Source organism: Gigantopelta aegis, chromosome 5, assembly GCF_016097555.1.
Source record: "Gigantopelta aegis isolate Gae_Host chromosome 5, Gae_host_genome, whole genome shotgun sequence".
Taxonomy (NCBI): Eukaryota; Metazoa; Mollusca; class Gastropoda; order Neomphalida; family Peltospiridae; genus Gigantopelta; species Gigantopelta aegis.
The window spans coordinates 32,569,804-32,585,552 of NC_054703.1; the positions used below are offsets into that span (position 1 = coordinate 32,569,804).

Here is a 15,749-nt window from a genome sequence, read left to right on the forward strand (position 1 = left end):
TTTTTTGTTGTTGTTTTTTTGGTGTTTTTGATGGGGGCGGGGGGTGAGGGAATTGATTGCCTGCATTCTTTTTCACGGATTGATTGAATATTATCTAACACCACGTGCCCCCCCCCCCCCCCCCCCCCCCCCCGACCACAACCACCACCTTCACCCAACGCATGAATAATAGCTGTCCGCACTGATTATGGTCCGAACAGAGGGTCAGATTAGTCTGTCTATTTCCGCTTTCTTTGTGTTGACGCGCGGATTATTTTTGTGTTGGTGGATTCAATTTATTAATATAATTTGTTGTATTGTGCGATTATCAACTCAAAATAACGATTCAGTATCAGGTGAGTACGCAGAAAAATTTATGATTATATATCCGCATGAGGTTTTTTTTTTTTTTTTATCATGTTATTTACTTTCGGCTATACTTGTATACTGATAACCGAAATGAAACACTGATTCGGACTGAGAGGAATGCCACAGCAGACATTTAAAAATGAAGACAGACTCTTAAGGTGAACAGACCGCATCGACGGCTGTTCTGTCGTCTCGAGTTAAACATGGCTGATTTAAGACCAGGTTAGTTAGTTGTGTTTAACGACACCACTAGATCATATTGATTTATTAATACTCGGCTGTTGGGTGTGAATTTGATAATTTTCACATGTAGTCTTCAAGAGAAAACCTGCTAGATATTTCCATTAATAGCAAGGGGTATTTCATATACACCATCCGACTGACAAGATAGCACATACCACAACCTTTTTCTACTTATATTTGGTTTCTTAATTTTATTCTCGGTCTCTGCATTTCTTATACTAACATCTCCTAGCACACTGTTAGCACTTTAATCAGCCATTCCAGGGCTCGAAATGCAGTGTTAGTACATGCACCGGTGCATGCTGATTTTTGCGTGTGCATGTAACCTTTAAAACTGGGTGCACGCGGTGCATGCTAATATTTTTCAAGTACTGTGTATTGCGTATACTAGTATCCTGTTGTCTACCAGATTCAGACTCAAGTTGTTGAATTTTGCGTATGCATTTCGTAATCTGTTCGCCACATGAAAACGATAACTTCTATCTTATGGGCGCATCCATTTTGAATCCCATAATCCTACTTACAACAATGGCGCCCTTTCGGTCATTTCCGTGAAATATATTTGCGAAAATTGCCGGCAATATCTCGGTTATATCCGTGAACGGTATTGGGGAAGGTGCTCGAGACCGACTTTGGGGTATCCACGCGCATAACACGGTTGTTGTTGTCACTGACAAATTGAACTCCGCCAGATCTGTGATCAATACAAAGTATAGTAACTGCCTTGAACATTTTCGACCTCAGATATGGGCACTTAATCAGATGGTTGCGAACTTGCAGGTGCGTTACTCGCGTAGTTGACTCGAAGTCAGCCAGTGATTATTTCAATCGCAACTTCTCGTCGAATTCTGTAGGCTAATTTATATTATACCAACAGATCTTATCGAGTTAAAAAAGTTGATAACTTGCTTAAAGCCGCACGCCCTAGTTCCATCTTGCAAAAATAAATTATAATTTGGTTAATCTACAAACCTGTAACACACTTAGATCACGTTTTTATCAAATGGAGTGAAAAAGCAGGTTTTATATCGATAAATACCATGGGAATCCCCATGTCCCAATTGCTTGAAATAATTTTGAAAGTTAGTATTCTGATGTCACCGGTAGATGTCGCTCGAAGCACAACAATGCTTACGTCACGACAAATTTCACAGAGTGCGCACAGACTTGGGGTGCGTTCCTTTCACCTCTCCTGGACATGTTCCAACTGTTCTGTCCTGGTTGTATCCCCTCTCCAGATATCGTAAGACTTAGCAAATTTATTGGTTTTAAGGGTTTGTAACGTTTTGTATTGAGATACTTACTTGTCTGAACTTTATTGTTACTGAAAATGTTCACGAACTGTGAAGAAAAATCTCACAAATGAACAAGCAAACGACAACAAATCGGATGTTGATTGCGCGAACCGTGCACGAGAAAACAAACCGAACCAAAATGATAACGGTCACGTGGTATACCAACGTCTGTGACGTTTACACAGGAAGATTCCCTCTAAAAATAGATTGGACCTCGCTTGCTTAACGGTTTTTTCTCGAGTGCACACGGCTTTTTAAGAAATACAAAAAATGCATTTCGTGGTTTTACAAACATCAGGATTACCAGGATTACCAAAAAGCACTTCAGGTGAATGGAAATGTGTTTTCTAAATAATGAAATGTATGTTAAGTGCAATTTTATTTGTGAAAAAAATGGGTTTAATAACAAAAAACAACGCCGTAATGGTTAACAACTAGCCGTAACTAGGGCGTGTCCCTTTATTACAAAACACAAATATTCGTACGTTTTTGTAATAGGCCTACTATAGATTTCTGTAAGGCGTTTACGTTGGGTGAAATTTTCAAATTTGATCAAGAATCCGTAATAAACGCAGTTGTATAACGTTCCGGTACTGTTAATAAATAAATATAGGTACTGCCGAATAATTCCGAATAGCTTCGTATAAAAAAAACGAAGTTGCCTTATTTTTGGTGCATGCAGAATTTTAATGGTGCATGTAACTTTTTTTTCAGCATGCACCTGGTGCATGTAGGTTTGTTTTCATCATGCACCTGGTGCATGTAGGTTTGTTTTCATCATGCACCTGGTGCATGTAACTTTGTTTTCAGCATGCACCTGCAAACGACAACAATCGGATGTTGATGCGGAACCGTGCATGTAGGTTTGTTTTCATCATGCACCTGGTGCATGTAGGTTTGTTTTCAGCATGCACCTGGTGAATGTAGGTTTGTTTTCAGCATGCACCTGGTGCATGTAGGTTTGTTTTCAGCATGCACCTGGTGCATGTAACTTTGTTTTCATCATGCACCTGGTGCATGTAGGTTTGTTTTCAGCATGCACCTGGTGCATGTAGGTTTGTTTTCAGCATGCACCTGGTGCATGTAACTTTGTTTTCATCATGCACCTGGTGCATGTAACTTTTTTTTCAGCATGCACCTGGTGCATGTAGGTTTGTTTTCAGCATGCACCTGGTGCATGTAGGTTTGTTTTCAGCATGCACCTGGTGCATGTAACTTTGTTTTCATCATGCACCTGGTGCATGTAGGTTTGTTTTCAGCATGCACCTGGTGCATGTAACTTTGTTTTCATCATGCACCTGGTGCATGTAACTTTTTTTTCAGCATGCACCTGGTGCATGTAGGTTTGTTTTCAGCATGCACCTGGTGCATGTAGGTTTGTTTTCAGCATGCACCTGGTGCATGTAGGTTTGTTTTCAGCATGCACCTGGTGCATGTAGGTTTTTTATTTTTTAATTTCTAGCCCTGCATTCTGTAAATCGGATTATTGATTTGTAAAGTTACAGGAAAGATCATTCAGATCCTTTGATTTTTAAAAGTGTAGCATGAGACCATATAATATTATAATGTTTACTTTAGACTTGGATTTTACAATGAAAGGCGCTGTCACGGATGGCTGACCTAATTATTGAACCAACAAAGTATTATATGACAATATATACATTTGATTTGCACCTAAAAGTACTTAACGAGTATATTCTACTTATTATTGATATTTTATCAAGATAATTGAATTATGTCAACGTCCATAATTAAGCGAAAAATAACGGCTATTTGGAGAGCAGAGGTGTGACGTATTATTTTGAGTCATGTGACGGGCATCCCCCGAATAACCGCAGTGTCAAAACGATTTACCAAGCTCGTGTAAAACGAGAACGCTTTACCGTCCTCTGTGATGTAGGGTAAATAGAAAAAAATAACAATGAAAATAAGTGATTAAAAATCAATAAAAACATGTACTAAGTGATAATGAGCTTATAAATACATTAATTTATTTTAGTAACAGAAGCATGTTAAACGTCGACAATCCCGACTAGTTGGGCCTTTGCATCTATAGGTAAATTTATCGTTAGTCGTACGCAAAAAACTTTAAACATCTGGATCACAAACGCCTTCAGTTTCCATCTTGTCGAATTCATTGTATGCAAAATATGCAATAGGAATTATTACATTTTAAAAGAATACTCTGTAGTGATTTACCTAGAAATTAGGCAAAGCATGGTAGACCAAACACTTTTGGGGCATTTTCACTATTTTCTGGGTAATGGTTTTTTCATTAAAAATACACAAAAATTTATTAAAATAAACATTAAAGTAATGTATGCGTTTGGTTTAATAAATGAATGGCAAAAGATATAAAAGGCATGTTTTATTAATTAATAATAAATTTTTGGGTGTTTTATAAGGGCAGTTTTAGAATTAATTAGTGAAAAAGGCTTATTTAATCTCAGGGCAGCATGGCGTTGATTAAGGCAAGATGGTGCTAGACTATTGAGGCATGGTGCTGCACCATGCTAAAACAAGCTGGGGAAAACACTACTCTGAACTAGCCGGTGTTTATATACGATGTGACTATATATACGACGGCCGTGTATATAGCCTCCGCTAATGAGGGCTGGCTATATTCACAGCAAATTTTTTTATAGGCGATAAATAAATATTTGATTGATCCATATTACCGAACTATCTGGAACAGGAGGAATACATACTAAGTACTGTACGAACAGTGCGTTTACTGAACAGGGGAGGCGGGGGAGGTATATGAATCGTAATATTGCCCCTACAGTACTAACAAAACAAAAAATTATAATAAATAAATAAATAAAAATTACAAATCACCAGTTGCTGACGTAGATTATCTTAAAGAGAAATTAACTGCGAACAGTATACAAACTAACAACAAAACTAAAAACTTAATACTTTTTCTAATAATAATAATAATAATAATAATTATAATTATAACAATAGTGTAATCCGTGATTGAGCGCCTTTAAGGCAGAGAATAATTTTACTTGTAGAATGCAGGAAATTGCATTTCAGGACATCTAGTTTTGAAAATTGTACAGGGTAGTATACCCTCAAACCTCTTATTAACTTTGCTTTCTTCCTTCGATCTGTCACCCTCACCCCATCCCCCACCCCAATGCTTACTTGTTTACGCCGTGGTGCCTGTTATGTGCCTGCCGTGGTAACAGTTATACTTTAAACAATAATGAAATCTACTGACCAGCTTATGCCTAACTTTGAAGCACATTGCAGCATGCAGCAACAACACAGGGGCGTAGGCTGGGGGGGGGGGGGGAGGGGGGTCGGACGACTGAAGCAAATGGTCCGCTTTCAGAACTAAACATACAGGTTTATACATATGGAGTTTCTGGTGGTGCAAAAACAATAGAAAAAGGTCCACTTGGTTCATATTCAAACCCAACCACCCCACACCCCCCACCCCCGGTCCAGATCACGCTACGCCCCTGCAACACGTGCTTTCGTTCAGGCAGATTATGTCATTAGCAAGTGATGGGAAGGAAGGCTACTTAAAACATGGGAACCATAACATAATTATAAAAACGTGATGTCCTGAAATGCAATTCCATGCATCAGGACAGTCCCCCACCCTCGAAATGCCGTCCCATATGCTTATGATATCAGAGGTCCGCATTTTAATACATAGTCCGAACAGCATATCAAAATAGTATGTCCATATCCATTTCCTTTGAATTGACATGGCTATTTCTGTGTAGTTTGATTCAGTTTGTTAGCACACTTCGTTGTATTTTGCGATTACAAACACAAAACAATGATGCAGTATCTGGGCCCGGGCTTATAAAACTTAAAGTCTAGACTTTAATAAAGTCCAGACTTTAACGTAATGCTATTTGAATGGCGTTGCCATGACGTTAAAGTCTGGACTTTAAGGTTTATAAGCACGGGGCCTGGTGGGTATGATGAAAAATGTATAGTGCGATGTGAAAAGCTGAATAGGTCTGAATTACTGAGTGGAAATGAGAGTTAATTTGTAATATCAAATATTTGAAAATCAACACATATTTGAAGATGCAAGATGGCATTTTTATTGGGGGTGGGGGGGGGGGGGAAGAGGGGAGGGGTAAATTAATAATGATATGTGGTTTTATCATTTTATACACCAACTGATATTTACTTTCGGGCTATACTGCTATACTGATAACCGAAATGAAACACTGATTTGGACAGAGTGGAATGCAACATCAGACATTTAAAATCAACAGAGGATTCTAAGTTCTATCATCCCGAGTTAAACATGGCTGATATAAGACCAGTTTACTTTGTTTTGTTCAACGATACCACCAGAGCACATTCATTTCTTAACCAACACCATATTGGATGTCAAACATTTGGTAATTCTGACACATAGTCTTAGAAAAGAAACCTGCTATGTTGTTGCATTAGTCGCAAGGGACCTTTTATATGCACCTACACACAGACAGGGCAACACATACCATGACCTTTGATATACCAGTCATCGGGCACTGGCTGGAACGAGAAATAACGATTGTATAAGATATTTATGATACACGAAATAGTTTTACTGCATTTTTCATTTGCTTAGAAAAAAATAGATGATAAAGAGAATAATTATTAATGAATAATAAAATTAGGTTGTAAAAAAAAAAACCCCACCTAATTATTATATATTATATACATTCCGAAAAACTTTGGTATCGCAAGTCGCTGTATTATTATTATCAACCCTGTACTTAAAGAAATTATTTAAAGAGTATGTTTATTCAAAATCTACTCTGAAATACTCGAGTCGAATCGGGCTTATGTCACATGACCTATCTTTATGGTCAGTGACCGAAAATATAAAACATTATCTAGTCATCATATATGTTACCAATGTATACAGTGATTGCGTGATAACCCCCCCCCTAAAAAAAACCCCCAACCCCCCCCAAAAAAAAAACAAAAAACAACAACAACAACAAAAAAAAAACAACTTAATACTTATCCTGGTTTGTTTTCTGAACGTTGGAATTTTTTGTATGATGACTATGAATGCAAACTGTAGTTTCGTAACCTCGATTTTAATTGACAAAATCATAAAATTCTGAAAGTATGTGATCTGAAAAATATCTCATACATTGATTACACTAAATTACAGGAATAATTACAGATAGCATTTTTCCCACTCAAACGATTATGGATTTTTATAATTGATCGTCACGGAGAACTTTAGAATGTGAACCCACCGACTCTTGTCCCGAACCTATGACATTCGAAAAGGCCGGTCTTGGAAAGTCAGAAATGTTTTTTATTCACGACCACGAGGCATAACGTCTGCTCTAGAAGAATTGGATTAAGTGTTGCTGCCTTGAAAATTGGTTCTAGAAGAATGGTATAAGTGTTTTATGTGATTTCATCATCAGTGGTGGAAAGATTGCTTTTGTTAGAGCCAAACGGATACGTGTTTAGCATACTCCTCATGCAAAATCTGTAGTAGTCTTGGCGCCATCATCGTCAGATTGAAGGTGCATGGTTTAAAACTAGAATGGAATAGATGTTTTACTACACCCCATCACGAAAAATACTATTCGGCTATTGGGTGTTTTACTGGTTAATGCAAAACATTAAGTGATGATCAACAGATTTGAAAATTGCGACCAACGCTAGTGTGCCCCTGTCACAGTGAAAGGGTCAGGGTTTAGCTCAGTTGGTTGACCTAATCACTTTGGCCCCTGCGCGTGCTGTAACCTCACCGTGGTGCAGGGGTGTAACATTATCTTTGAGAATGGCCAATACAGCACAAATTGAAGTTTAGAGTAAAAGTCAGTATCATCTGTGATATTTGTATTTGTATTTTTGCACGGTTCTTTACAGTTTTTATTTATATCTTGAATTTGTCTATTGATGTTGATCATCACCTTATTTGTTTCCATTACCATAGTTTGAAACCCAATAGCCGATGTATGTTTCGTGCTGGGGTGTCGTTAAACATTCATTCATTCATTCATTTAATCACTTTGGTGGGTCAGTTCACCTCATTGGTTTATTATCTATTCCGACCAGTGCATCACAACTGGTCAACTGCCGTGGTATATGCTTTCCTGTATGTGCATATAAAAGATTCCTTGCTACTAATGCAAAAACAAAATGTAGCAAGTTCATCTCTAAGACTTTATGTCAGAACTACCAGCTGTAGGAAATCCAATAGCCGATGATTAATTAATCAATGTGCTTTAGAGGTGTTGTTTAACAAAACAAACGTTTGACTGTTAGACTGAAGGTGATTGGCGTGAACACTGCATCACCAACGCCAGTGTGCACCTGTCAGACTGAAGGTGTTTGGCGTGAAAACTGTGCCACCAACGCTAGTGTGCACCTGTCAGACTAAAGGTGATTGGCGGGAACACTGCATCACCAACGCCAGTGTGCACCTGTCAGACTGAAGGTGTTTGGCGTGAAAACTGCCACCAACGCCAGTGTACACCAGTCACGCTGAAGGTGATTGGCGTGAATACTGCATCACCAACGCCAGTGTGCACCTCTCAGACTAAAGGTGTTTGACGTGAAAACTGTGTCACCAACGCCAGTGTACACCTGTCGGACTGAAGGTGTTTGGCGTGAAAACTGCATCGCCAACGCCAGTGTGCACTTGTCATACTGAAGGTGTTTGGCGTGAAAACTTTTTCACCAACGCCAGTGTGCACCTGTCGGATTTAAAGTGCATGACGTCAAACAACGTCAAACAATGTGCGCCTGTCAGATTTAAGGTGCATGACGTCAGACAATGTGCACCTGTCAGATTTAAGGTGCATGACGTCAACCAATGTGCCACCAACTCAAGTATATTAGTATGTGTCCTTAGTTTCTGTTTTGTTGATTCATTTGTGATTTTCTATTTCAGTGCTAGCTGTAATGTATACATACTAGTATTACAGCTTTGGAGGTAAGTCAGATGTTTACTGGGAACAATTTGTAGTGTGGAAAATGTCAACTGAAGACCTGCATCTGAAAAACAACATGTCGCTTGGTGATAAATCATGTTTTCGGTGTGAAGTCTGCTCAAAGAGTTGTAAAGCCAAGTCTCATCTAGAAACACATATGCGTGTTCATACAGGTGAAAAACCTTTCATGTGTGGAATGTGCTTAAAGGACTTCTCAACCAAAAGTAACATTAAGACACACATGACGATCCACAGTGGAGACAAACCTTTCAGATGTATGACATGCTTGGAATGTTTCCCCTTGTGGTCTTACCTAAAACAGCATATGTTGATTCATACAGACAAGAAGAATTTCAAATGTGAAGTGTGCACGAAATGTTTTACGTACAGGTCCCACTTGAAGGAACATCTGCGGATCCATACTAGGGAGAAACCTTTCAAATGTGAAGTGTGCACGAAATGTTTTACGAAGAGGTCCCACTTGAAGGAACATCTACGGATCCATACTAGGGAGAAACCTTTCAAATGTGAATTGTGCACGAAATGTTTTACGAAGAGGTCCCACTTGAAGGAACATCTGCGGATTCATACTAGGGAGAAACCTTTCAAATGTGAAGTGTGCATGAAATGGTTCACGCATTATTCCCACTTAAAACAACACATGTTGATTCATACTGGCGAGAAACCTTTCAAATGTGAATTGTGCACAACATCGTTTAGGCAGAGTTCCAACTTGAAACAACATATGCTGTTTCATACTGATCAGACACCTTTCAAATGTGCAGTATGCAAAAAATGTTTTGCACATAATTCCTTCTTGAAACAGCATCTTTTGATTCATAATGAGGACAAACCTTTCAAATGTGAAGGGTGCACAAACGTTTTTATGCATGGTTCCAACTTCAAACAAGATATGTTGATTCATACTGGCGAGAAACCTTTCAAATGTGAAATGTGCCAAAAATGTTTTAAACAGAGTTCATGGTTGAAACAGCATATGCTGATTCATACTGGCGAGAAACCTTTCAAATGTGAAGTGTGCACAAAATGTTTTTTGCGTGATTCCAACTTGAAACAACATATGTTGATTCATACTGGTGAGAAACCTTTCAAATGTGCAGTGTGCACAAAATGTTTTGTGTATCAATCCAACTTGAAACGACATATGTTGATTCATGCTGCCGAGAAACCTTTCAAATGCGCAGTGTGCACAAACAGTTTTACACAGAGATCCAGCTTGAAATACCATATGTCGGTTCATACTGGCGAGTAACCTTACAATGTGAAATGTACAATAAAATATATATAAAAATAAATCCCCTCCCCCCCCCCCCCCCCCCCCCCCCCCAAATAAAAATAAATAAGATAATACTAAAACAAAAACCTCAAACAACTCAGATTTATCGGGAAATGGTTTCGTTAAACAAACAAAACAAACAACAAGCATGTTAAATCATACTGGTGAGCAATATTTTAATTGTTTAGTTGCAGAATTGCTTTTAAGCAGTGAAAATTCAGGACTCGACATTTGCAGTAGTAGGTGTGTTTTAGACTTTCGGCGACCACAATCTCCTGCCTACCAGATTTTCAAAGCCGATACGTTGACTGTCTAATAGACTTTTCCAGAATTATATTATATTAAAATGTATTTCCAGCTCCATTACAGAAAACATTTTATTAATTAATTGTATATATCTGTGTCTTCTGTGTATTGCATACAGGGCAGTTTTGGGAGAATAAAAGTCTTGCATTTCCTTGTCTTGTCTTGTCTTGTCTACTTGTCAGGAAAGTCTTGCATTTGCTTGTCTTGTCTTGCCTACTTGTGAGGAAAGTCTTGCATTTCCTTGTCTTATCGTGTCTTGTCTTGTCTTGTCTACTTGTGAGGAAAGTCTTGCATTTCCTTGTCTTATCGTGTCTTGTCTTGTCTTGTCTACTTGTGAGGAAAGTCTTGCATTTCCTTGTCTTATCTTGTCTTGTCTTGTCTACTTGTGAGGAAAGTCTTGCATTTCTTTGTCTTGTCTTGCCTACTTGTGAGGAAAGTCTTGCATTTACTTGTCTTGTCTTGCCTACTTGTGAGGAAAGTCTTGCATTTCCTTGTCTTGTCTTGCCTACTTGTGAGGAAAGTGTCATATCTGGAATATGGCAAATGTATTCCCAACTGTAGAGCTATAAACATTATGTTGATTCATACTGATGGTAGCTGTTTCAAATGTGGGATGTGCAGAGCTTGTTTTAAACATTTCCATTTTCAGAAAATAATGTGTTGACTCGTACTGTTGATAAGCCCTTCAAATGTACCATAAGTCGATTCATACCAATAAAAAGACACACAAATTTGATAGAATCAGCATGTTACGTCGGAACATGTTAGTGAGAAACGCTTAAAAATATTCCAAAAGAATGATTTATCTTCTGTTGTTAATAATAATATTAATATTTATAAAATATCTGATTGTAATTGTTTTATTGAACCACTCAGCTGTTCATTTGTACAAAACGTGAAATTTGGACTACAGCGGGCCCTATTGGTTGACTGAGAGGCTATCAGACTTGGAGATAGTTTCAATTTGAAAGTGGTTTGTGGGCAAAATTAAGTTCGATATTGTTGTTGTGGGGTTTGTTGTTTTTGTTTTGTATTTTCTTTTTCTTTTTTTCTTTTTTTACTCCGAATCCAGTTTTATTTTAAAGAATGATGCTGAAACATTGTTGGTAACATACAAATCAGAATGAATAGTGTGTGTGTGTGTGTGTCTCTCTCTCTCTCTCTCTCTCTCTCTCTCTCTCTCTCTCTCTCTCTCTCTCTCTCTCTCTCTCTCTCTCCTCCCCCTCTCTCTCTCTCTCTCTCTCTCTCTCTCTCTCTCTCTCTCTCTCTCTCTCTCTCTCTCTCTCTCTCTCTGTGTGTGTGTGTGTGTGTGTGTCTAATAGCATCACACTTCAATATTCTCTTTTACCTTTTGGGGAGCAACCCAAAATAGACCACTGGAGAGAAAACGTAGTTAACTTAGAGGTGTTACCCAGACTTTTACTGAAGGTATTCGCTTGTAGAACATGGAAACTGAAGTTGACACTTTAAACGAGGCGTGTGTATGTATCGGTCATCACATTGATAGTTAAAGTTGTTTTCTTTATCGACACCACTAGATCACATTAATTTAATAACCATCGGCTATTGGATGTCAAACATTTGTAATTACGACATAGTCTTATAAAGGAAACCTGTTACATTTTCCCATTAGTAACAATGGATCTTTTGCATGAACCATCCCACATACATGAGAGCACATACCATGACCTTTGATATACCAGTCGTGGTTCACTGGCTGTGACAAAAAATAAATAAAAAAATAGCCCAATGAGCTTGAGCTAATACAAACATGAGGGTGACACATTGTTCATACAGATACTGATATATTCTAAACAGGAACATTTCTTTAATATCTAACTTTAGTCATCAAACAGGATCTGTTGGTGTTAAAAATGTTACAACGGCAGCAAACTCAGGATAGTCCCTTTAATAAGACAGTTTATGTAATTAGCAGGTAATGGGAAGTCTATCTGAAAATGCCGATCCCCGTCAGTGGGACCATTTGGCTATATCTCGTTCCAGCCAGTGCACCACGACTGGCGTATCAAACGCCGTGGTATGTGCTAGCCTGTCTATTGGATTAGGAATATAAAATATCCCTTACTGCTTAATATTAATGAAAAAGAAATGTAGCGGGTTTCTTCTCTAAGACTATACGTCAAAATTATGAAATGTTTGACATCCAATAGGTGATTATTAATAAATCAATGTGCTCTAGTGGTGTAGTTAAAGAAAACAAACTATCTTAAGATGCTGACAGACAAAACACAGTTTTCAAGACTAGATATCTTGACAGTCATAGAATGATGAATACATGTGTTTTTATTAGGTCAATTGATTGTCCGCATTGTTTTAACAAATTGAGTAAACAGTCTTTCACACCATGTATCCAATCCAACCCCCCGACCCCCCCACCCCACACACACACATCATGATAATAGCTGTCCGCACTGAGTATGGTCCGAACAGCAGGTCAGATTCGTGTGACTATGGAATGCCACATCAGACATTTAAAAATAAACACAGACTCAAAGGTGAATAGACCACATTGACGGCCGTTCTGTCGTCCCGAGTTAAACATGGCTGATATAAGACCAGTTTAGTTAGTTGTGTTTAACAACACCACTAAATCATATTGATTTATTAAAACTCGGCTATTGGGTGTGAAACATTTGGTAATTTTGACGTAGTCTTCAAGAGGAAACCCGCTACATCTTTACATTAATAGCAAGGGGTCTTTCACATACACCATCCGTCTGACAAGACAGTACATACCATGACATTTGATATACCAGTCGTAGTGCATCGGCTGGAACGAGGGATAGCCCAATGGGTCCACTGACGGCGGTCGATCATGTACTGATCGTGCATGAGACGAACAGGTTAAGATCATTTAATCATATTCAGGTGAACATTCCTCGTTAAATATCGAAGAGATGTAGTCCGCTTCTGGTATTTAGGGGTAATAACAAATTTTTCAAATCGGGTGAGGCCATTTATTATGACTGCCGTATTTGCAACACGTAGACTACTGTTGTGTGCAGGGCAGCGAAACAATTATTGGTGGTGGTCCAACATACATATTGTGTAAACGTTTATTTTACTTAACGATAGGGGACGGGACTTAGCTTAGTCGGTTGAGTGCCCGCTTGAGGTGCTTGCGTTGCAGGATCGAACCACACCGGTGGATCCATTAAACTGATTTGGTTTCTTCTCGTTCCAGCCAGTGGACTACAACTGGTGAAAGGCCGTGGCATGTGTTTTCCTGTCTGTGGGAAAGTGTATATAGAATATCCTTTCTTGCATTACGAAAAATATAGCAGGTTTTATTTTGTATATAACAAAAGGTTTATGATATATTCCTCTTATGCCGTTGTGCAACGGCCCGAATGTAAATAAAGTCTTGTTATTAATTCATTAATATGCTCGAGGTGTCGTTAAACAAAACAAATTGTTTATTAAAAACGACACCATTAGAATATGGCTATTGGATGTGAAACATTTTGTAATTCTGACATATAGTGTTAGAAAAGAAATCCGTTACATTTTTCCATTAGTAACAAGGTATCTTTTATATGCACCATCTCGCAGACAGGATACCACATACCACGGCCTTTTGGTATTCCAGTCGTAGTGCATTGGATGGGACGTTCCGACCACACATTGTGTAATTGGTTAGGTTAATATGATACACAAAATACTTTTACTGCATTTTCTATTGCTCTTAGAAGAAAATAGATGACAAGAGAATATTAATGAATTATAAAATTAGGCCTGTTGTAACAAAACAAAACAAATTATTATATATTATATACAGGGCTGGCCAAAGGTACTCGTCCGCTCGCCCCAAACAGTAAATATTTGCTTACAGGAGCACAGTTTACAACTCAGTCGTCCGACGGGCTCAAACTGCCTCTTTTTCCCTACCGGCCTCGGTGGCGTCGTGGCAGGCCATCGGTCTACAGGCTGGTAGGTACTGGGTTCCGATTCCAGTCGAGGCATGGGATTTTTAATCCAGATACCGACTCCAAACCCTGAGTGAGTGCTCCGCAAGGCTCAATGGGTAGGTGTAAACCACTTGCACCGACCAGTGATCCATAACTGGTTCAACAAAGGCCATGGTTTGTGCTATCCTGCCTGTGGAAAGCGCAAATAAAATATCCCTTGCTGCTAATCGGAAGAGTAGCCCATGTAGTGGCGACAGCGGGTTTCCTCTTAGAATCTGTGTGGTCCTTAACCATGTCTGACGCCATATAACCGTAAATAAAATGTGTTGAGTGCGTCGTTAAATAAAACATTTCTTTCTTTCTTTTTCCCTTTGCTACACTTGCAATTTTTATAATTCCATAGTCTACAGCAAGTGTCGTCGGTCATTTCAAAGCTTGGTCAGAATCGCGAGGCCGGTCACAGACTATGATTGGTTGTGCAAGTAAGAAAACTATAACTGACCCCAACCCCCCCCCCCCCCCCCCCTCTCTCTCTCTCTCTCTCTCTCTCTCTCTCTCTCTCTCTCTCTCTCTCTCTCTCTCTCCATCCATTCCCTATACACATACAATGTGTGTTTGTGTGTGTGTCAGGCTCCTGATTATTATATAGAGTACCGTATTTGACCGGATATAGGCCCACGTCTTTGAATAAGCGTCCCTCCTTTTTTAAGGCATTTAAAAAATTAGGCCTTTATTCGTAAATTATGGTATTTCATGTTGGTGTCCGTGAAGTAATTTGCCGAGAAAAAGCTGTTTGCAACCCTACGATCCAGCACGTTAGTTTTCGCTTTATCTATGGGAACTGGCGTCGACAGCGAATTCCCACCTCACGGTCAGCTTTTCACTAATATAGTAGCGTTTAGTATGATAAAATTAGGTTGTCCATCTGCAAGTTTTCGCGTTTGTTTCCCAATTACATTGATGTATTAATTATACATGCAAGTAGAGGGAAATTAAGAAGTATCCGCACCGTCTGCCGACGGTGCTGTAGGCGTGGCCTATTGATTGACAGGAGGCGTGGTCTAATATATCACGTGGTCATATGATTGACAGATGTAGGTTAATTATGCATGACGTCATTTGATTGACAGATGTAGGTTAATTATGCATGACGTAATTTGATTGACAGTTATGATTGACAGCAGGTATGGTCGAGGTATATCAGGTGACTTATTGATTGACAGGTGGCGTTTAGCGAATAATGATTGGATGACTTAGTTTTTTTTCAATAGGAACAAGTGCATGTTTTAATGAATACAAATGTCTTTATTGAAAGTACGGCTTTTGTTAAATAGTTATTTAGTACAAATGTATAGGTTCTTGAAACCAGTTGTACGTAGTGACATTTCCTTTTGTCCTACCATAA

The 15,749-nt window shown here is 38.7% G+C and overlaps 1 protein-coding gene across 1 annotated transcript; it reads left to right on the top strand.

Annotated features, from left to right (window-relative positions):
* Positions 1-244: 244 nt before the first annotated feature.
* On the top strand, positions 245-10,566 carry LOC121373788 (zinc finger protein 234-like). Its single transcript, XM_041500547.1, has 2 exons — positions 245-335; positions 8,773-10,566. The coding sequence occupies exon 2, from the start codon at positions 8,856-8,858 to the stop codon at positions 10,083-10,085; it is 1,230 nt and encodes a 409-aa protein (XP_041356481.1). The 5' UTR covers positions 245-335; positions 8,773-8,855; the 3' UTR covers positions 10,086-10,566.
* The last annotated feature ends 5,183 nt before the right edge of the window (positions 10,567-15,749 follow it).